This window comes from Embiotoca jacksoni, unplaced genomic scaffold, assembly GCF_022577435.1.
Source record: "Embiotoca jacksoni isolate LCO1_2020_lvr unplaced genomic scaffold, fEmbJac1.0.p SCAF_13, whole genome shotgun sequence".
NCBI lineage: Eukaryota > Metazoa > Chordata > Actinopteri > Embiotocidae > Embiotoca > Embiotoca jacksoni.
This window is the reverse complement of record NW_027185263.1, coordinates 8742664-8766476: the sequence shown is the minus strand read 5'-3', so window position 1 is coordinate 8766476 and position 23813 is coordinate 8742664. Positions and strand designations below refer to the sequence as shown.

The 23813-nt window shown below is 40.2% G+C and overlaps 1 protein-coding gene across 21 annotated transcripts in view; it reads right to left on the bottom strand.

Annotated features, from left to right (window-relative positions):
* The window catches only part of nbeaa (neurobeachin a), a 90957-nt gene that overhangs the window by 36515 nt on the left and 30629 nt on the right, over positions 1 to 23813 (bottom strand). For all 21 annotated transcript variants that reach the window (XM_069146266.1, XM_069146250.1, XM_069146256.1 and 18 more), the window contains exons 3-13: positions 23196 to 23296; positions 20993 to 21088; positions 20570 to 20691; positions 17752 to 17878; positions 16442 to 16561; positions 13937 to 14083; positions 8900 to 9097; positions 7708 to 7841; positions 6854 to 6962; positions 5717 to 5869; positions 3725 to 3893 (exon numbers count right to left, since the gene is read on the bottom strand). In XM_069146266.1, coding sequence (XP_069002367.1) covers positions 3725 to 3893; positions 5717 to 5869; positions 6854 to 6962; positions 7708 to 7841; positions 8900 to 9097; positions 13937 to 14083; positions 16442 to 16561; positions 17752 to 17878; positions 20570 to 20691; positions 20993 to 21088; positions 23196 to 23296 — 1476 coding nt within the window. The remainder of the gene's footprint in view (positions 1 to 3724; positions 3894 to 5716; positions 5870 to 6853; positions 6963 to 7707; positions 7842 to 8899; positions 9098 to 13936; positions 14084 to 16441; positions 16562 to 17751; positions 17879 to 20569; positions 20692 to 20992; positions 21089 to 23195; positions 23297 to 23813) is intronic.

Below are 23813 nucleotides of genomic sequence, written 5' to 3'. Positions count from 1 at the left end.
GTGTGAGAGGAGGAAGATATGGAGCTTGTCCCGCCGTTTCTTTGTCATGGTCTGCTGCCCTCCAATCATAGCAGTGTGTGCGTGTGTCAGTCTGTTCACCTGCTCTTCACAAACCCAAAGCATGACACTGAAGCAATCCATTGTGATCCATCATCCTTATCTGTCAAGCTGGAACATGTTGCTGGTATAGTGACACTGACCATCCATCACGGTTACGCAGCTGCTCTGCGTCAAATAAAGTGCAGAGATGCACCAGGTGAACGTTTATCCTCCCTTTAAAAGGTCTTTTGTGAACAGAGGACTTGAATACAGCTTATATTCCTCTAAATTGAGTCTCAGGGGCGGCTTTAATTATTATCTTTTACTCTTTGAAATTAATTTTCTCCCTCTCAGGCTCATAATCTGACTCAACAGTTTTATTAAGTCATTGTGATTACAAATGAGACGTTTTCTTCTCCCTGATAATGTAAGGCAAACTGTAAGGAGTATTTTTCATTTTAATGAAACTAATGTGTGCGATTGTATGCAATTACATAAGCTTGTGTGAGTTTGTTCTGACTTTGGGCCCTTTGCAGTAGCCCAGAAGGGACAAACCAAACACGGGCTCTACCGAGGGGCCTTCACATTTCTTGCAAGTTTTTCAGGCAGCATAGATTCTCTGACACAGTTGGAATAGGAGGATGAGGAGACGGGTGTTGCATTTGGCTACAATCTACAACGTCACCACTAGATGCCACTAAATCCTACACACTGCTCCTTTAAAACCAGTCAAGTAAATAAAATCCTCACTATGACTATCAGAAAAAGACATTATGCATAAAGAAAAAACAATGAATAAATACATAAAGCGCAGGCATATGATAATTTTGCCTGAACTTATATGCCATTATTAATTAGTTTCAGCCACTTCCTTTCTTCACTCAATAGAAGGCATTTAATTATCGTTTCCATTTCATTATAATTTAGCTGCAGAGTTCAAAAGCAATGTAAGTGCCAAAGGCCTGGGGTGTTTCATTAGGTACAGTACCCCCTCTTCCTTTTTGTGGTCCTTAAAGCAATTTTCAACCAACACCAAATGGAGTTATTTCTAAAATAAGAGGAATTAAGTATTTCCAACTGAATTCAATGCATGTGCAGAGTGAAAACAAACTAGTACAAAAATATGTAAAGCTGCGACTTGGATTCAACCTCATTCCTTCAGACTGCGGGTACAGTTGAATATATTTTTTTATCCACAAAGCCCATAGCATAAGCAAAATATCTGTCTATTACTATGTAAATTTGTGCATATCACACTCATACAGTATACACATATGTGCAGACTTTCAAACACAACACCAGCTTTTAGCTTTGAACAGCAGTTAGTATATGTCTGAGGCTAATTGCTACTGTACTGTTATCAGTGGTTCTTTATGGGAGCTGAATCCCAGCAGTCAAACAGCAACATCGCCAAACAGAGAAGAAGCCAGACTACCACTTGATTAGAAATTCCAAAAGCTCCCTTGGATCTGCCAGTCAAATCCGTCTGTTACCACGGCAACATGGGATGCGTACTCAACGTCAGCGGAGGGTCCCAGGCAAAAGAGGAGGTTGATTAAAGTGAAAGGGCTGCCGCCACCATCTGATGCTCTGCGATAACACTGCTCTCTAAGCTCTGGTACAAAGGCAGTGAACATTTTAAATATGCTTTGGCAATGTGTGGTGTTCGGAAACATGGTAGGTTTAATCATTTCTTTTATAGTTTTGTTTCCAGATACGCTGCCCTTACGGGAAGCACAAAAGGATGTGCTGCCATTTCAGTAAATACAAACGTTTCTTTCGACGGGCTCCATAGCCAACGCTGTCATTCTACTGAAGAAACAAAACTAGTTGTTTACAGGTTAAAAAAAAAGAATATGCAAAGATTGTTTCTGATATGGTCTTATTCACTCTGAAATACACAGAAACATTTGCACCATGGAGCTGCTCAGCCATCCCCCACACGCACCCAGACAGAGGTTGTTAATGGATAAGAGAATTGCCCAGTGTGTGTGTGTGTGTGTGTGTGTGTGTGTGTGTGTGTGTGTGTGTGTGTGTGTGTACGTGCGTGCCTGTGCATATACTTGTACTCAGGGTTCTCCCCTGTTTTTTGGAGGGCTTACGGGCTGTGTTAGCAGTGGGCATGCTGGGCAGGTATTTTACTAAAAACTATTCATTTTCAGGTAATTTTGGACTATTGTCATAAAAAATGCATGCTCTCCCATAAAAATAGTAATCACCAAACACTGATAAAACAAAGCTTATAGTGAAGCAATAGTGGTTTAAGTGCTGTGAAAAAATGCTTGGGGGCTGCACCTAAATGTTATTATATGAGGAAAAACCCTGCTTGTATTTGTCATGTTGTGGAGACAATCTGTTTAACCTGCCTCCCTTTTGGAGACAACTCAAGAAGTCCTCATAATTGAAATCATTACAATTTTGCATAAAGATTTGGTTTAAGGTTTGGGTAAGGTCCCGTTATGGTTATGGTTGGGGTAAGTCTCAAGGAGATGAATATACTGTAAATCGATGTAATATAGTCTGAGGTGATGGAAACATAATATTGTGTGTGTGTGTGTGTGTGTGTGTGTGTGTGTGTGTGTGTGTGTGTGTGTGAGTGAGTGAGTGAGACTGGCAAAAATGACCACTTTCTTTCCTGTCATTAGCTCCATGTTCAAACAATGATTAAATATCCATCTGCATTTTGTGCAGTTTAGCTGTAATTATTTAACCTGAGATTACACAAGTTGTCTCTGCATATTTGCATAGTCATTGAAGGCAATTCAACTTTGAGTTAGCCCTTCAATTATTGATTGATTATTGATTTTAGGCCTTCATTTTACAGCGGTGAGCTAAAACTAAGCTCTTTGAACAAATAGAAAGGTCCTCAAAACTGTACAAAAAAAACAGTTTATGATTGCGAGAGAAAATATTCCTTCAACAAAACAACCTACAAAAACACTTGGATCATCTTAAATTATAAAAACTCTACTACCCCAGAAGAGCAGCATTTTAACTTCTCATGTTTTACTGCCTTAGTTTGTAAAATAGACTGTTACTCAGTTTGAGGAAATAACATGTTGTTGTATAATATAGCAAATCTCTTTAGTCTTAGGTAGTCTATAAACTACCTCGTCTACATTTTAATGACAAGTGTGAAATGCACTTGTTGGCTAACCCAACAACACCACAGGTCAGAGTCAGACTGTTTTAACAACACTAAAGTTCAGACACATCTGTACATTTTACTGATGAGAGACACCAGCTCAAGCGCACATTGGATTAAATGAAATAGTGTTTTGTTACAGCTGGCTCTGATGGGACACGCTCCAATTACCGTCCTCACACAGGATAATCAACGAGGAAGGATACATAGATGGGAAAACTGATAGATGGATGAATAATGTAAAGACAATTTTGATGCATGCCATATATTGAGATTTTAACTAAAGGCCAAATGCCTTGTTAAAATTTCTTCAAGACATATTTTTGTGAAAGATAAAACAAAATAAAGTCGTGGAGGCAGACACACCATAGAGTTGTATATGTGCTGCAGAACAGAGGCTGTGTTTGAGGCACCAGTAGCGCCACTAGTAGTGCCTCAAACACGTCGTTGCTCCGTATTCACTCCTTTTTCTTTCTTGTTACAGTGATTCTCACTGTAACACTCACTGTGCCTTTATGTGTGCAAACTGTGTGAACATACCAAGACCTTTGGGGGTGATTCCACTGCACTCCAATGGGTTGATGGCCCAGTAGTAGTACTTAAGAGTGTGCATCAGCTGCAGGACAGTGCCAACACGGCGAATGGTGGTGTAGATGGTGGCGGTGCCAATGAACTCCGAGGACAGGTATGTGTAGAGAGATAGCTGGACCTGGAAACACACACAATCCATTTATACCGTACACACAGATACTTTCACGCATACAAATATAAATGATCTGGAGAGGAACAAATCATCTACAGCGTTCGAACAGAAGGCAGTTTAATTGTGAAAAGAGAGCCACAGGGGAATGAGAGGAAACTTCCCTCCTGTAAAAAAAATAAAAAATGAAAAATAAAAAAAAAGTAACAATGTTTTCTGCTTTGTTATTTTTGATGTTTGTGTGCCTGAAGCAGTCAGGCCTCATCTGAGGAGCTCCTTACAAGTGCTGACATTTAAGGAGGGTGCTCTTGAATTGCTCATTTGCTCCTTCCGTTCCCCTTTTCCCTCTCCTAAAATTCCTCTAACCAATCCTCTCCTTCCCTGTACACAGATTCGAGTCTGCTGTACGCTCACAAATCTCTGAGCTCATTATAGTGACCACGACGCTAAAGACCAGCCTTAACGAGGTAGCTCTATTTAAGCGGATGAAATTAGCGGAGTGCCGCGGCCTGACCATACCACATCACATCTCATCTAGAATGGAGAGTGCACTCAGCTGACTTAAATGACCTTCATTACATTACATTTCACACACCGAGCCGTTTAGCGGGGGCAATTTACAACCAGTTCAGCAGAACAAAAGTCAGAAACTCCTCCATCGTGGCGCGACAGTTTGGGCGCAACAATGGGTTTGTAAAGCACATTTCTCCGCCTCTGAAAGGATAATGTTTATCAGAAGTGCTTGGTCGAGGAAACAGGCTACATTTTCAAAGTGAGCCGGGGAGACGTTAGGAGAGATTGGAGGCACAGATGTGATTTTTTCAAGTGTTTCATTAGCTACTGAATATGACCAAGGCTATTCTTGCCAATAATGAAGGTGATGATAATACCCTGAGAAGCAGAAAATAATAAAGCTCAGTGGGATACAGAATGGTACAGGGGAAGTGAGATTAAAGGATTGAAAGATTTTTGTTTTGTTTTGCTGCTTAACACATTTATTATGCTTGCCTTGTTCTCATTATAACCCTGCTGAATTGTGATCATGTTGACGAGCAATTCATTGTAATTTTCTGTAGTGACACTCAATTGAAGGTAAAAAAAACAAACAATCACGTAGTCGATTCACTTTGAAATGACAAATGGGATGGATATATCTACCCTGTGTTGGATTCTGACTTTCACATACTCCCCAAGTCTCCTGAGCAGCATCAACATGCTTGCTTGCGTCTCTTCCATTTTTACTCCAGCGTGCCCTGGAGAGCGGTACTGCCGTACCCAGGACCCAATCACCTCTTAAGGTCAGAGGGGAGAAGACAGGGAGTCAGGAAGTTTTGAAAATCACAGCGGCAGGAGCTGACTGCTCCTGCGGGAATGCCAGGAACACTCGCATCTAGTGCAGAGTGAGAAGGAAAAGAGGAACTGCAGATCTCTCTCTTCTCTTGGGGTCTTTTCAAATGTCACTTTTTCTCTTTGTTTCCATCGCTTGCGTGTTCTGTCCTTTTCCTGCGTGATGTGCCAGCTCCACCCTCCATGTCCCCCAACCTCATTTAGTATATTACTGTATAGGGCAATGGCCACTCAGACGTCAGTCCCTCCCTTGTTTTCGTTTTATGTTGCTTGCTTGTCTCAATTTTCCTTGTATTCAGACAAAACCTCCTGAGCACCACAGTGAGAAAATCAACTCTCTTTTGCTTTCTTTTTCTATTTTTCTCTGCTTGTCACTCCATCAGTTATCTTATGGAGACTTTGATTTTCTCTTTTTTGCAACAAGGTCACACAATGCACACACATACACACACACATTTTCAGGAGTTGCACAAAAATAAACAGACCTTGGCAGGGGTGTGTATCCAGATGGCAGCGTTGAAGAGGACATGGTCACAGAGCTGTTTGAGGAGTGGCGCTCCATGAGGTAAACCATCCAGATACTTGGCAAAGGACAGGAACTGCTCAAGTACTGCTCTGGTGATGTGGACTCGCGATGACTGGGAAAAGAACCACAAATATAAGTTGTAATTTAACCACACAAAATGTTCATGTCAATTTTCTACCAAAATTATTAGCTGAGTAAAACAATTTCAATCTCCCTCAAATGCGTTAAAACTGGGCAAGATTTTACTGCAGAGCACTGGTGAAATCTTACAGCACAGTAGATACATTGTTGACATTTTGGAGATATAGAAGTCAAAAGAAAAAGGGGTCTCCCAAATGCAGAGATCACCACAGAGAAGCCGTGTCCGCATCTGAAACTATTAACATTTTCTTGACACTACTAAATAACTACCACTTTAGCAAAGATAAACAAATAACAGTTTTACTGAAATTACACAGGTGCTATTTATGTTACTTTGTCAAGAGATGCTGTCATTTTATTGTATAACCAGTGTAACCTTGACTTCATTCAATCCACCTGCTGTAATGTGCTTTTCATTGCATAATCTTAAGTGCCGATGTAAACTGACAAAACTAAACTAAACAAATACCTGTAAAATTCTTTAAATTTAAAATTTTGTTGCAAAATTCAAAACGAGGTTAAATAATTAAGTTTAATCAGCCCAGCAATACATTCTACATTTATGAGGTACCTTCAGTATTGCTGAAACTGTTACAGAAATTGTGATTCAACTGTGTGATAATTTTGAAGGATGTAGTTTGTGATGATGTTTCATTATACACAAAGATATTGTTTTATTAAGCCTATCCCCATTGATTTAAAAGGATTGGACAAAATAAACCCTCGTCAGTATAATGCAACACACAGTGTTACAGCACCACAAATGTAAAAATAACTTTGTATTATACCCCATTAGTTTGACCAATCTGTGCCGAATAAACTGGCAATGAAATCTAAAATCCAGTATAATGAGTACGTGGTGTTACATAACCATTACAAAAACTGGACCCCTTAGTGGAGGGGTATAATACAACATTTAACAAGAACTATTCACTGTGAAGGACTTTGTACTGACCTTCTCAAGCAGGTATCCAATCACCAGAAAGCCCTTCCCTCCAAGCATTTGCTCCTGCATGGCCACTGAGCTTTTCAACAGCTCCACCAAGAACGCCAGCAGAGTAGCACTGCAACATACACATTGTAGATACACATTTCAATAATGCTGCGTAGAAATTGTTGAGGGATTTCAACATGTTTTTCTATTGCAGTATGCAAGTAGAGAGATGAGAAAACCTGCGTCATGTTCATATCCACAATCATCTTGTCCATCATTTATGTTTAATTAGCAGAGTTGTTGTTTTTTTGTGTGTGATTCGTATCATTATCTTCCTGATGATATTTGATAAATAATCTGACTGCAGCTAATATGATGTGGAGATGCTGCTGGATATCTAACTGCATTAAATCTCATGTGATGGAGTAGTATCAGGATGATCTGGGAGCCTGAAGAACACAGTGAGTTTCTAAAAATCACTCATCACTCCAGGGAAAACCACCTTATTCTTCCTCCTCTCACACTCACGTCCCTGATCTCTGTAATCAGCTATTTCGCAGCCAGCAGTGAAATTGTGTAAGGTTAGAGTTTCAGATGGAAGAAAATTCTCACACATAGAATATTCATAAATATGAATTTATTATGAATATATATATATATATATATATATATATAAAGTCACTCATTCTCAAATTTGTTTGCTTCTTTTTCATTTTCACTAGTTTATTTCTTTCCATCCAGGATCAGCTGCAGAAGGTGTTGCACTTTAAACAAAACCTGCATTTTTGGATGTTTCAGTCAATTTCCTGAACTAGAAATCATTTGTACTGTCTGCATCGCTGCTCTTCAGGCGGCCTCTGAGCTCCACCACTCACCACACTGTGGTGTCCACGCTGCTGTCATTGAGTTGTTTGTAGTCGAGCTGAGCGAAGAGAGGGAACAGGACCTGGATGCCTCCTATAGAGTGGATGGCACTGTGGATGGAGTGGGTAACAATGGCCTTCACATCCTGTGGGTTGGGAAATGGACTGTTAGTACTGACAGAGTATTCTTCTGTTGGTGTGCACAGATAAAATCGCACACCGCCATTAAGAAGTAAACATCGCTCATATACAGACCTACAGCCGCTCATGACCGTCAATATGGCATTGATTCAGTTTTGAATGGTAAATAAAAGCTTAAGTTTCAACCTGAACTGCAAAAAAATACCTGAGTCCACACTATGTACATATTGTTCTTTATTGTCCATAAACTCCCTTTAACACATCCTGATTTTCATCCATTTGAAGTTGAATACTTAAAAACAAATATTTTTGGATCTCAGAAAAATCTAGACAATCCCAGCCTGAGATAATTTTAATTATCCCAAAACTGCACATTTCCATTAGACAGTTTGGCACCTGTGTACCTTTGTAAGCTTTCTGAACTCGCTGAACTGAACTCACGAAGAAGGTGACTATATTACTTCTGCTAAACTAAAATAGCTAGAAAACGAAAATACAATATGACTCACTTGTCACCTTCATAAGTGCAAATTACAGTATTTTCTGCCTGAATTGATGGTGTATTTGTCACACACTGAGCAAATGAGAAGATTCCTAGAAATCAAGATAATATGCACAAAAAAAAAAAGAAAGAACCAACAGCAGCAAAGCAGGGCCCCACCAACCTTGAATGAAGGACACTTGGATATCTGCTTAAATACAACTACAAGCAATATCCTCTGGAAGAGTTTAACTAACAGCTGAGAATCCCAGAAAAAATAAAATCCGTGAGCCTCATGACATTGGTATTTACTGCAGGGTGCAGTCTAGTATCCCTCTGCAGTAAACTCCATATCTACAGTGCTCCATGCAAAGTGCATGATACAGATTTTTCACTAAAGGAATTGAGGCGGGTGTGAGTCAGCCTGTGACAAACAAGCCTGATAGTGAAAATGAACTGTCATTTCACTTCAATCATTCATATATATACACTGAACAAATCAAGAGATGTGGGTGGTGATTAAGAGGTCTGCAAACAGGCTGGTGATGTACACTCACTGCAGAAGAATCAAGACAAACCGACCTGTAGCATGAGAGCGTGCGGTGAGTGAACGAAGATGGAGGGGTTTTCCCGAGGCGACGACTCCAGGCAGAGCTGGGCGTCCGTCGCCTTGGCGTTGTAGGTGAAAGAGATGGAGCTGGCCAGCTTGCCATCGTACAACACCTGCTTGTGATGCTCTGCCAGGTGGATGTCACTCTCCGACTTGAATTTGAAAGTGCTCTGCAGCAATGGAGAAGGAAGAAGAAGAAGATGATGTCAAAGGTTGTGTGAGAGACAAATGACCAGATACAAAAATAAGCGTGCGCACCAGTTCAACACCCAAAATGGAGTCTGCCTAATTGAAGCATGAGCTGTGTGTAAACAACACAGCATTATCTTAATGAACACAGTGCTAACCCGGGCACTAATTCAATTAGCCTAGAATAAGAGCTGGAGAGGGGGAGCGGATGTGTGGGAGGAGAAGCACACAGAGATCCAAATTTATCTCTTTCTCTCTTTGTAGTCGATCAAGCAAAGACACACAAAAGAGAGCGGACACATTTCTCTTATGCAATTTCTGCATATTACAGTTTACCCTGCAAAAATAAAAGCTTCTCCGTCAGCTGCTGAGTCTTTACCCAGCTGAAATCTAATATATTTTTACCATGAATAATGTTTTTTGTAATTTCTATTCTTCAGAAGATACGAGTGCGTCAAACTAACACATTTTGAATGAGGCAAACGTTAAAAATTGTAAGGCATGTTTAATCAAGAACGCTGTATTCTTTGCTGCCTTAAAGACAAATGAAAACCATCCTGGACACATTTCATTTTTAATTGTGAGAATTGTAGGTTGCATTTTGTGTGTTGGTACATTTATGTCTATATCTGTCTGCCTGCACAGGTCTGTGGGTTCATGTATCCCGCAGCGGTGCTGCTACACATAGCCCTGCAGATGAAAGACCAGTGAGCTGCTCTGCCACCCTTTGCAGCAGCTCCAGGCGGGGGCTGCTCTCTCCTTCAAGCGGCTTGGTCCCCTGGTGCTTTGCTCAGCCTGCACAGGAAAGCCCCAGGCCGCTCACAGACCTGCAGGCCCATCTTCTTCTAAACCTTTCATCTGAGGTCTAGTGTACAAAAATGTGCCCTGAGCAGTTTTAACCATGCAGCACAAAATGAAACATCCTTATCTCCATCCAAGGGCTGAACACAAATTTACAGTTTTTCCCTGTGTTCGTCTTAACTTTCTCCTTCCTTCCAATTATCTGATTCATAAAAAGCTCGTACAAACTTACAAAGAGGAGCTCACAGGGACCACTAATCTGCATCCGAGACCTCTTTACAAACACCTACGCACACATTCTTCACAGAAAAACATTGTCTGTAAGAGGAATTAATGGTAATTACAGTATGCCTTTGTCCAAATCTTCTGACATTATAACATATTACTTTCGTGAAATACAAGAACTGATGACCTGGTGGTAAGAAATTAAACAGCTTATCTATTAAAAGTAACCTGGAATACTGCAGCCATGTGAAGGGATAATCAATCACAAACACAAATAAATCGCTCGTCGCTTTATGTCGAAGGTTAGTGGGCCCTCTGCACGAAAAAATACTGAATAGCCTGAATGTGAAATTAATACACTGATTAAGATGCAATTTTTTTTTGCAGTGTAAGCCCATTTATTGTGCTGCACTTATGAAAAGTGTGTAGTTGTGCAGAAGTTAAGATGTGGCTCAGTGAAATGAGCTTGTATTTACGTTGCCAGACTAAACGAGGGAAGCAGGTAGCTGAAGGTGTAAAAGAGCTTTGCTGACTCTTTAAAGCATTAGGAAATGCACGGAGGCATTCGACAGGTAGCCGCAGAAACATGCAGGAGTGCAGGAAAGTACACATTTTTACATATGTAAAGCTTTATACAGCTGCACTTTAAGACATGTTGTCCCTCGCACACAAAGGAATGAAAGCGACAACTCTTGCCTTTCTCACACCTGACAGCTGCAGATATGACACTGGCCTGCAGTGATAACAACACACACACACACACACACACACACACACACACACACACACACACACACACACACACACACACACACACACACACACACACACACACATTTAATCCATTCAGCACAGCTAGCGCCTCTCAACATCTCCACATAGTTTGCTGAATGTAGGCTAACCCTCCAAAAAGAGATTTCCAGCATACAAAAGAAATGTAAAACTTATTTTAGAAAATATTTTGTTTATCAAAAAAATAAGTACTTTAATAAATATAAATCCAGGGTCGAAAATGTTCAATACTATATGCCATTTTCAAACATGAAGTATTAGTGCTGATACCAAACAGCCAAGCAAGAAATGTATAAAAATAAATACAATTGAATAAGTAAACAATATACAAAATTCACCAAAATATTTGATTCCGGCTTAAGAACCTTTACAGATAAATGATCATTATACAAATCTGTTTTTAGGGAATATTATTCTCTAAAGGTTCAACATCAAATATGCAAAAAACAAAAAGACTTTCATTATAACTATTATGAGACCTGGCAAATACACACAAGACGTATGTACCCACAGAAGCACACAAAGGGATACAATACAGGTGTCCAGATAGACCCGCATGGTTCATTAATTACGTTGTGGCCAGATTGCTGGCAGCGCTCTGCAATGAGGACATCTGGACCCTGATGAAGAGTGCAACTAGCAACACACTGAACAACATGCGAGTGACAGGACATATAGAGACTCACAGAAAGATAAAATAACACTGGAGCTTTCTTTCAACCAAAGCCCACACAGGAAAACAAGATGTTATGTTCCATCTTCTGTCATTAGGAGAGCATGGCAGCGGCAAACAGACACAAACAGATATTCAGTACACGCAGACATTCAGTACACACAGCGTGTCGGCCATCATAAACCAAGTCAAAAGGGAAGGCCGTGAGCATCCTTACTGTGCTGAAGGCTTGTTTAGCAGAGAGAGCAGAGAGTCTGTCTGCTTTATGCTCCTCATTACAGAAGAGTTACATTGACAGTGGCTGGGACCAAAAGGCGGCATACATCTATGGACACATATGTATTGTATAGCATAGACAGGTACAGCTCTCCTCAACACAGATTAGGCAATACCAAAGGAGCAGCTTGTCACATACATACATCTTCATCTGCGTGAAGCCATAAGAACAAGAACCGGCATATATTCGAAATTAAAACGGGAAGCTGCGTGACACAAACCGAGTCCCACTGGCATCCTCCTTTTGTCGACCGAAAAACCCACGCACTCATCATTACAATACCAGCACTGAGGCCTGCAGCTTTGAAACAACTGAGCCATTTAATAGTCTCTTCTGGGCATCTGAGAAGCCCATTCTGCGCCATGCAGAGAGGCAATCATCTGACTGATCAGCCTCAAGAAACTTTGGGCTGTGACGGAGAGAGAAATCAGTATTCATGGAAGAGAAACAGTAAACCCCAAGCATGGGAACGTAAGAGGAGTCTAGTCTATGAAACGCCGTACATCATATGGTGTGAGAAAAATTATTTAGCAGATAGAGGGTGGATATGAGAGACAGAGAAAGGTGTGTGAAACTTGCATGTGTGATTCATTGCTCCTATGTGAGATATAGCTCTGCCACATGCGTTCTGTACTCTGCATGTTATCAATATGTTTCTCTGTCAAGGTCACATTGCCAAGTCCAAATTTTTGAGTCAGTATACGCTCTTTCAAAGAAGCTGCTGAAATACCAGCAGCTGTTTGCACATCATCCGCCTCATATTCGTGCAATCTCATGGTGCTGAAATCCTGACAGCTTTGGACACCTTCATAAACAAGCTGTAAGTGGCCTGAGGCGTACAAGTCTGCCAAAACAAGAAGCAGACAGCTGGCAAGGTGTTGCGGCATCTCAGCTGCCACTGATAGCCAGGCCAAAAGGCAGAGATGGTGATTTCTGAAGCTATCAGTGCTCAACACCCAGCATTGTGAAGCCTCATTTGAATAATTTCTATTACCACAGGAGTGCAAAGTTCTGTGTCAAGACTTGAAGTTTGAAGGCGAAATCCACCCTTAGATTTTTGCCTTTGGTACGTAGTTTTGTAATTTGGTAATTTTGTTATTTGCCGTTTAAAAGTCTATCTTCTTCATCTATTTTAACTTTACAGAGTGATTTTATTGTTTGCGAGGAGGCATTTCTGTAACCTCTAAAGATTGAGTGTGAACTTGAAAAAACATTAGTGTGTGGGCATTTTAATCTGATTCAGAAAATTCTCTAAAAAAAGATTGCAGCCATGCCCCTCGTACAGTGTCTCTCAGCAGCACCACATTATGATCTATGGTTGAAAATTTGGAATATCAGCCCTTTCTGAAATTGATAGCAGAGATGTGGCTACAGACAGGAACGTTATCAATCAAAATGAAAAAGTCATGCACCTATTAGATTATCCCAATGAAGACAGCTCCCCTGTCAGAAGCTCGGTTTTGGAGAATAAAATCTGTTGCTTCAAGGTTGAGTGAAGTGTGAAGTTAGGTTTTACATTTTCATTATCTCTGCCACTTGTAAACTGAATTTGACTCTCCATTCCTGTCGACAGAGGGTTGTATACATGCAATAATAACTGCTTTTTTACATTATACATTCATTTTCCCACACAAAGTGGCAGGAGTGTGTATGCAAACTTCACGAGACCAACCCAGCACTGAAAGTTGAATTGTATGAAAATATAATTGTGTCAAACCCATGTTTTGTGACATAAAACAGAGAATTTGAGCATTCATACACTATAAAAAAAAAGATTTACAGTGTAAACATGAAATGCCTACAAACACCTTAAGCTACCAACCATAAGGACACCCTGGTACTAATGAACAGGGTATTTTTGCATTTGACAGCACAGAAATGATTGATGGCCTCAACTTTTACCACCAATGTGAACGTGAAGTGAAAGCATTATGGAACAAAGACAATACATTGCTAAGGTTGCCAGGAGAGCCTACCTGCCAAGAGGTACACTGAAGCACTGTAAAGCATACAGAGTGATAAGGCAGTACCGTATACATGTGACTGTCTTACCTTGTATCCTGGGCCCAGTTGGTGGATGGCAAAGATCTGAGCTGGGTTGAGAGCTTCACTGAAAACGTAAATAGCTCCCAGCTGACCACAAAACACCCTGTTGGCATCTGCTGTCTCTGATGAACCCAGAAAACACTTGTCATAGCTCTGAAAAACAACAACAACACAACACAGGAATTAGATATCAGATTAAACAAATCTTTTCCATTTTTCTTGCAAAGGGGATTTGGGAATTATTATAGCTTAAGATGATTTTAACAAGCAAGGACGGCTTTTTCTGTTAATGGTCATTTTTGGAAGCTGGACATTTTTTTCATGAATTGCCACATAGTCTATCCTCAGTGAAACACTAAACTATTTCTAGCTTTGTTGAACTTGTTAACTAGTTACACCAGCCACAACATCTGTTTTTGGTTTGGCGTCTACAGTTCCAGGACACATTAGCATTGGGTTAATCAAGCTTTATATAGAGAGCAGACACCACCAAATCCACTCAGAATCAGATGAATCATTTGAGATGCACACATTTGTTGAACCGCTCATGCTAGATGGTTGTGATATAAGTATATAGGACCTTCCCACCTTCTGTACTTCTGGTGTTGAGTCATAGCATATTATGTTTATCCTTGTTTTCTTTATTGAATTGGACTTTAATTTGGCTGCTCTATTCTCAAAAGTTAAAAAGGAAGAAGGCATGCTGGGAAATGCTAATTTCCTTGTCCAGACATCACACTGTGTCTATCTATCCGACATGTCCCCACTGAACATAAGCCTCTTCAGTTTGTTAACACTGAGGTTGCTCTTTCAGTCCGCTTTTATATGTTTCATGGCAGTGAAACCCGTCTTTGCAGGGAATCGCCAGCAAACTGTACAAAACATATCACAGGTGCTATTTTCCACCAAGGAGTGTTGTTGCTAACACAAAAGTTGAAAGCCCTCTTTCTTTCCACAGCCTTGTATGTTTCTTCAGAGTACATTTTAGCCAATTAACCTGCAGTGTAACATAAGTGTGATTGGCCCCAGTGCCCGTCCCCTCGCCCAAAACACCCCAAACACAAATCAAAAACAAATGATCATTTCCCAGCATGCCTTATTCCTTTTGAACTTTTTAGAATAAAGAAACCAAATCAAATTAGCCTGAGTCATAAGTAGAATTATTTATTTTTAATTAAACCGTTTTGGATTATTTTAATAAAGACACAGAAAAGGCTGTGACTCAAAACCAAAAGTGCACAAGTTGGGAAGATGGTATATTTAGCTATAGCAATCACCAACCATTTATATGCAATTATAGTAAAATCTGCCTGGAAATTGATCATCCATCTGTTGCATGTGAAATTTAATTGGTTAGTACAACTAGTTAATTATGAATGTAAAATATTCAACTGCTGCATGTCCTCTTATACCTATTTCAGACTGAGAAAGAATCAGCACTGAGGCAATATGCTGCCACTTACCATTTAATGCAGCACAATACGACACTCCTCTTGATGGCTTTATTAATATTATGATCAAATTTTCAATAAATATTTGGAATAATTTTGTTATCATGGATTCTTTTGGCCATAATAAATGTGTAATGAATGTCTTGATATCGGATAGCCCAATTAAGACCTTTGAGAAAACGTGTGTTTGTTGAGCTTTACATTGTAAGATATCTCAGAGTTAATCAATTGTTCATTTTCAATCTCTGGTCAATAAGTTCAAGGCCTTCTGCAGTGATGAACACAGTGAATGTTGAAAAACAGATGAACTTTTGATTGCTGCTGGTTTCTCATCGCTCTGTTCCAACTTTGCCAACACCTGTTATTAAATTCTTTCTGTCTACTCGCCTTTCATCAACTAGGTCCCTCTGATACCCTTTATCAAAATTAGATCTTTTCTTTTCGGCTCTTTCAAAATGATGACATACATTTTATCATCAGCTTTCAGAAAAAAACAAACCCTGATAGCATGAACACATTTTGAAGCTATTTCGTTCACGTCTTAAGTGTTTTTCAGGGTGTTGCATGAACTGTAAAACATTTTACCTCAAGGCCAAGAAATGTTTTTTACAGAGAGTAACACCGGCCCTCAGTAACTGCAGCAATGTCAAAAGCCAACCCAGAAGGAAGTGTAATGAAGGCTGTGTTGCCACTGAGAGGTCAGGCGACCTGTCCCCTACTAAATGGAAAAGTTGGAAGTTGGAGTTTAGGTGAGCTGTGCTGGAAAGAGGCCCAAGGGCAAATCTGCCCTTGCTGGCAAATGCAGAGGGCAAACCTCAACTGTTTGCCAATATCACAATAGGAGGGAGCTGTGAAGTGGAGCCAGACCAATACCGTATTTGTAAAACTGCTACAGACACCTTTATTTGAAAGTTAAATGTGAATTATTAATAAATAATATCAGGTATAAATGTTTTTATTAGAAATCATTAATCAGATTTGCTTAGACTTTTTTTTTTAACCAGAAGCAGTTGAATAATGAACCCAATATTCATAGTCAAGCCAGCATCAGTGCTCTTACATCATTGGTGTTGACATGCCACGCCATATCACCATAGGACACCAGTTGACCGTTGACATAGCAACGGATCTCGGAGTTCCTCCAACGGTTGTAGATGTGGACGATGCTGATCATATACCACTGAAAAAAACAAGAGCACTTTGAGATATTAAAACAATAAACAAAAATCACCATGTAACACATTACAAAGAAGCAATTTGTTTATTTTCCCTGAGGCTCTTAAACAAAACAATTGTGTTTTATGTTGATTGAGGCGTCTCCTATTTATTCTTTATATAAACAGCGCTATATTTTTTGTTTATTGATTTTACTTTCCTTTTTTATTGTGTTTTTAAATGTTTTGTTTTTGAACACTATTTGAGAAGTATTACCTCGCCTTGCCTACCAGAAAGTATCTGATATGGTTGATATTTTTGAAAATCATTTTGCGTATTGGCTCTGTTGGTGTCCAAATGCATCATAATGGCTAAACTAAGCAAGCCTGCCGAAGCCTGTGGTGTATTGTTTGGACCTTTGAAATGATTAAATAAGCACAAACAAATTGAGGACTATTGACACTAACTTTGCAATACTGAGAATACTCCCTCTAACAGCCTTACATTGTAGCTCTCTGTAAGAAGGTTTTCTAGCATATGTCAATGTCTTGAACCAAGTCACTCTACCTTTGCTCACCTTAGCAGTGTGCGTATGTGTGTATGTGTGAGTGTCTTGATTATAAACCGTCTTCTCTGGTGATAATACACACAGGTTCCCCTGTAGGAAAGACTGAAATGGGCAGCTAGACTGCAGGGGGGAGGGAGGACACACTTGAATTTTCCCTGTGCATGCATAGCTAGGGAGTGAACAATAACACACGTACATGTAAGCGCTCACGCACATGCACACACACATTAACACAGGCACACGGTCGACAAAATGCTGTGAGACCCGGTGACGAATATATTTATCAAATGGAACCACTGGGAACTTTGTTAGGCAGTACAGGGATTCTACTGGATCAGCAAATACTGCGGAAGGCCATCTCATCAAGTGAATGTGTGTTTGTTTATGTGTGCACGAAAGGCTGTGTGTATGTATGTTTATGTTTATGTATGTGTATGTGTGTGTGTGTGTGTGTGTGCAGGACAGTAGCAAAATGCTGACAGTGCAGTAGAGGGGCAGTGTGCAGGTCTTAATTGACAGACCTTATCTAGACTCATCAACATTCCTAGTGAGTGCAAGAGAGATGGAAGAGAGAGCAGCAGCACATTCTTGATGCTATCTCATCTAACAAGCGGCACAGGATTTCCAAACTGTGTGTGTTGTCTTACCTTGCGGGGTTGGAAATCATATTTTACACAGTGCTGAAAGCCTTTTCCTTTTGACTTCAACGATGTCACGATGAGACAGTTTCCCACAAAGTGAGCAGAGTAACCGATTCCTTTACTGGTGCGAAAGCTGAAGAAGAATCAGAGTTACAATCAGTTCAGTTTTCAATATCAATAAAATATGTGTCAGCTCTAAATTAAAACAAAATAGGGTACTTTTTTATGAACGGTGTAACGTTTTGAGACCCTGTGTGAGTGAATTACATTTTAAGTTTCTTAAACATCAATGAAACTAAAAATGAAAAAATAAGGAAGTAAATAATTTTTCATAGGCGAAATTGTACCAAATGAAATCCCATCTATCAGAAAACAAGCAGGACACCTTTCACAACCATGTATCATATGATTTGAGGCAGTACCAGTCACAAAAAGCAGGATTTTAAAGTCCTTTCTTTGCAGCAACACCAGGGGTCCCAGATTTCAGGTTTGTGAGAAACACTACTAATCCCCTTCCTTCCATTTTTTTCCCCCCATTATATTTCTCTTCCCGCACTCCTAACCTCCATGTAAAACCCAGTCTCACAGCTAAGCTTCCTCATGAAACAACAAGACACATTTCACTTCTAAAATAGGCCCAGAAGGATCACACACATGGCAGAGCCAGAAGGCAGATATAAATCCCTCTCAAGTGAATCCCTGGTACACATTAGGAGTGCGTACAGTGTGTTATCGTGGCCTTCATGCAGCTGCGGAGGCCAGTATCAGACAGGCGGCTGGAGTAGCAGCTGCATCTGGAGAAGGATGATAAGACCTGGTCCAGAAGAGAGGAGAACACCCTCCCCCTCTCCCGTACCTTACTTACCACGACAACCTGATAAACGGTTACTAAGGAAACAGGATTCCGCCCGAACACTTTTCATGATTAGAGCTCATCTATGCGATGGTATCTGCAGAATATACGGATGCATGTCATCCTTCCTGTAAACGACTGGCTCACTGATTCTTTATTGCAAAACCTTTCTGTCGATAATGAATCAGAGTTTGACTCTGCGAGGGGGGGTGAGGTGGTGGGGGGGGAGGAGGGTGCTAGCTAGTGTCACAGAGTGAAGAGGTGGAGGGAAAAAAGCAAAGCAGCGGAGTAAAGGAGTTCGATTAAATAAAAGGTCAAAGCTAATGAAGCTTCGTAGTGGCTAACGGCTTGCACTGACAACACTAACGGTGAGGCCAGCAAGGTCCAGAGCTGCACAACGAGCGGAGGAATCCACCCAACAGCACACTCATAATGGAGTACCTTGACATGTAAAAGTATGTTCTAATTTATTATTTATCTATTAACTTCCTGTCCATGCCATTCAGTCTGATAAGTTAAATGTTTATCATCCTGAGTCCTTCAGTGGAGAAACTCTTGTCAAATTCTGACCAAAAATAATCCTGAATTTTTTTGTTCAGAAAGAAGTTGCCTAAAGTTTTAAAGGTGAATATATAAGATTTTTTTGTGGAAAATATTAAAAAATTAAGAAGAAAATATCCGGAGAGTGTGAAGAAAAAAACAGTGTTGACCTTATGTCTAAGATGTCTATGTAACGTTTTGCACAGATGTACTGAAGTTAGCATGATAACCAGCTACTGCAGCCTCGGCCCGTCCTGGCGCCCAATACCTCCGCGCACCTCAACTGGCGGTAGTGAGTCAAAGTAGCATAAGTAGCAACAGCTACTAACAGTAACAGTAACTAACTATATAAGACTGATATATAAGGCTGATGATAAGAATATCAGGGCAGACCACAGAATCTGACAGGTTACAGATTTTGGTGTTTCACCGGACTTATGCTGCCTGGATGCTACAGTAACTCACTATCACCCATTAACACACACAGTGGCATTATAAGGGGGGACTCAAATCTTACATGTTGAAAATTTTAATATTTCATCTGTTCAGGATTAAGGAGGAAGTATTATTACTATGGGATCATTTCTGTCTGTGGCCAACAGACATCTTTGGGTAACTGGTATTAGCTTTACATTTTTTTTAGATGAACAGTGCCTAAAATCAATGCTGCTAATATAAACAAATCTCTTATTCTTGGAAACTAAGTCTCTAAGTCTTTGTGAAACTTTGGTTACCTGCTCATAAGCATACAACGTTGAATTGTGGCAGAATATTAGACCCTGAGAAAAAGTCTGCGGTCCATTGAGTGCTTTCTCATGCTGTGATTAAGTGCAGCACTCTCTCCTTCAAACTGCGTCATCTGTGTTCACTCGAGTTAATTTCTTCTTTCTTAAACCACACTACCTTTTGACATTCAGAGATGAACAGACCAGAACTTGCTTTATTCATCGCTGTGCTTTTCTTTGCTTGGATCAATTGTGATGGCAGGAACAGGAACAAAGTCAAATTGCGTTTTTGACACAAAAAATGTAATTACTCAAAGCTGTGCTGAGTTAAGGACTACTGTCAACAGAGAATCTACATTTTAAGCAGTCATTTTTGCAGAAAAACAGAACATGGAGAGTCTACAGAGAAAACCTTCCTCCGTAATACTGAAGGACTGACACAAAAACCTGATGGATGCCATTGATGTTTTTGATTCATTTTCTTCAATTAAGCTGTAACCGAGCTCGCAAAAATATCATCAGGTTAACAAAATGGGCAAAGAAATGAAACATTAACAGAAATACTCTGACAGAGCTGAAGTGTGAAGAGTGGATTTTTCATTTCAGTTCAGAAAAAGTACTTAAATAGGTTTTTCAGTCCCTGCATGAAATTACAAAGACTTTATTTGTGTTGTGTAATAGTCCAGAGGAATTATGTTCCACTTACCAATACAGGTACGGTTTGTCCTTATCCACATTGATGTTGTTGAGTGGGTCCTGTCTGAACCAAGTGTTGATAGTGAATCCGTTCTGGTACGGCCATTTGGCAATCGGTGGCAATGCTATAGCCTGGGGGAGGACGCAATGTTTATAGTAATCAATATGTCACTCAGTCATTACTTTCTTTTCACTATTCAACTCCATGCGCTGCTGGAGTAAAGTGCTAATTAAGAAGCGCTGACTAACTGTAAACAAGAATGGCATGAAGGACTCTTTAGCAATTTTGGTGCACAACGAATACATTTGACTAATCTTTTTATTAATGAGGCCTAGGTGTATAGATATATGTGACTGTGTGTGTGTGTGTGTGTGTGTGTGTGTGTGTGTGTGTGTGTGTGTGTGTGTGCGCGTGTATACTGGTTAGTCTCACCGCTGCACTGCGTCCTGGAAAGTTGAAGAAGGTATCAGGACCATGTCTCTGAGGCATCTGGTTCAACACTGACAAGAGCTTGATAGCGTGCCTTGGCTATAGAGGAGGAGAGGAGAGGAGAGGAGAGGAGAGGAGAGGAGAGGAGAGGAGAGAAGTGAGTGTCATTGTTATGTGACAGATGCCTATCAGTTCCTATCAGAGGCAAAGGGGAGAGACTCTGCTGAAAAAACATGGTGTAACATCACATCTCAAGCACAACCCCACCGGATCAATAACTCTTCAATCACCTCCGCCCTCCCCCGACAAAACCTCATCAATACCATGGCAACCCTTAATCGATCTGTCTCTGGAGAGGGCTGCTGGGGGTGGAGAAATTGGAAAAGACAGGGAAATAGGGGCAAGGTGGATGGGTTGGCGATAGTTATTGGACAGGTACTGAGAGAGCGCTGAAGGTATGGATGAAGGTCTTGCTGTGGACCACTGGTCAGTGACCAGAGGTTGTTGATGGCGGCTGTCCTGGAGCCTGAGTAGAGGGATGATTGACGAGTCAGGACAAGGGTATATTGAATTAGCTAGTGTACACCAAGTCACCACACATACTGTGCATCCCACAGTGAGTTGAGATGTCAGAGGAAAAGGCTTAGCCTCATAAAACCAGCCTTAATCTCCACAGTTTAGTTTTAAAAACACTCACTTTCAGTAAACTCAACCAAGCGACGAGTTGCTGGGCCAAATTACCAAACTACAGGTAGCAGTTAAGATAACACCACCAAGAAGTGACGTAAGCTAAGCACTCCCAACTCTCAGCTTCAGAATTAATCTTATTAACAGCCACTGGCATTGTAGTTCTAATACTAAGCATTACTCAGCAACTGCAGAAACCTATTTTATTGGATAATTTGGGTACATTTAGACAAAACTGTGTGTATTTTCTGTTTCTGTTGGTGTTTCAGTGGGAGAAAAGCATTTCAAACATTCACCAACTGGCAACCACCACAACCAATAATCCACGATAACACAGGGTTGTTTGGCTGGCTTTGCAAGAGTAGAGAAAGTGCGAGATGAGGAGTTATGGTGATGGAACAGTCTAACAGAAGGGAAGAAGAAAAAAAATTAGCCCTTGAGCAAAGCATTTAGTCCAGTGCAGCTGATCTGTGGTTTGTAATAGAAAACTACTATGTGTGTAGAGAGTGTGAGTATACTGAACTGTGCTGACTGTTTCACCTTCACGCCTGATTAAGCTGGCACTGTTTTTTTTTCCTTTCATCGTGCTTCTATTACTCTAACCAAAGTAACACAATCAATCCTTTGTTGCGTTAATAAAGGCAATTAAAAGAGAGAAAAACACTGAATGTGAGCTAAATTGCCCGTCTCGACATATACTCACAAATCAATCCCAATATAGATACGCACACGCAGCTACACAGCCATCCTCTTTTATTCTGCTCTATTAGTACAATCATCCCATTAAGTGACAACCAGATTAATGACACACAAACAAACTCATGCTGTATAATTAATCTAGTGTCAAATAAATTAGGCTTCTGCTATTATTAATTGTTGCATACCGGTGTATTAGAAACAGTGAAATATCTCGTTGTTTTAGCAGCAAATAGTCAATATAAAATCCTGAGTCTCTTTGGATATACACAGTTGTAATGACACAATTATAATCAATTAAGGCATTTTTCCAGAGTTAATCTACAGAAAAATGTTTCTTTTAACAGTAAAATATGGCAGTGTGTTTGCAGAGAAAATTTAAATGGTAACTGAATCACATAATGAATTCCTGTTCCTGTCAAAACAGACTTGATGATTTAATAATTTTCTCATGTAAATGCTAGCCAGTTGCCAGACAGTGGGGTTTGGTTTGAAGCTCCTTTGGCCATTTGGGTTTATGAACTTTCAATAAAGTGCAGCACTACTGACTTTTCATTGAGTTGTTCATATCAAGTCAGTGATGTCAGACATGCTAACACTACAAAATAAACATACATTTATGACATAAAACAATATATAAAAACTTGTTTGTTGCAATGTCAATATTTTATTACCCATTACCTGCAAAGCGCCATTAAATGTACATGTCTTTTAAGTAACAATAATACTGGGCTCTTAACACCAAAAATACACACAAAGTTTGAAACTTTCATCAGTTCCATCACAGATTTTTTCTTTTTTTTTTAAATCACCACCAACTCACCCAAATGCCATTGTCTCCCCTCAGCATGCTGAAGAGCAGCTTCAGCTCCTTGACTGTGATGCTGTAACTGGCCATGACTCCCAGCATGTCCACCAGGAGGTCTGAGAAAACACAGACAGCGGCAGAAAGTGAGTATAAGACAGCAGAAAACAAGTGTGTGCGCGTGCTCTCCTGAGTGTGATGGTGAGTCAGCATTTGGAAGGCCCTCTACTGACATTTCTCTGATGAAATATAGTGAGGTCATAAGACAGAGACAGTTTGTCTACTGTGAGTGTTGAGCAATTTATTATTCAGTGCAGTCAGAATTCAAGTGTGCTCCATCCACAGTACAACACACGTACACACACACACATACATACAAACACAACCTTGAATCTCAAGCAGGATTAGTATATATTGCTCTTAATACATCAGGTAATATGAGGCCAAACTGAGAAAGTTCACATGAAGCCTTTTAATGAATGCTGATTGATTGTTATACACCGTACATAAACTTCACGGTACTCAAAAAAGCATATACTATGCTGGGAACCTTGCGCTTAACCATTTTATGTTCAAAGCTGCATATGAAATTGTAATTTTATTTCTACATTCCACGGGAGAAAATATGTTTTCCAG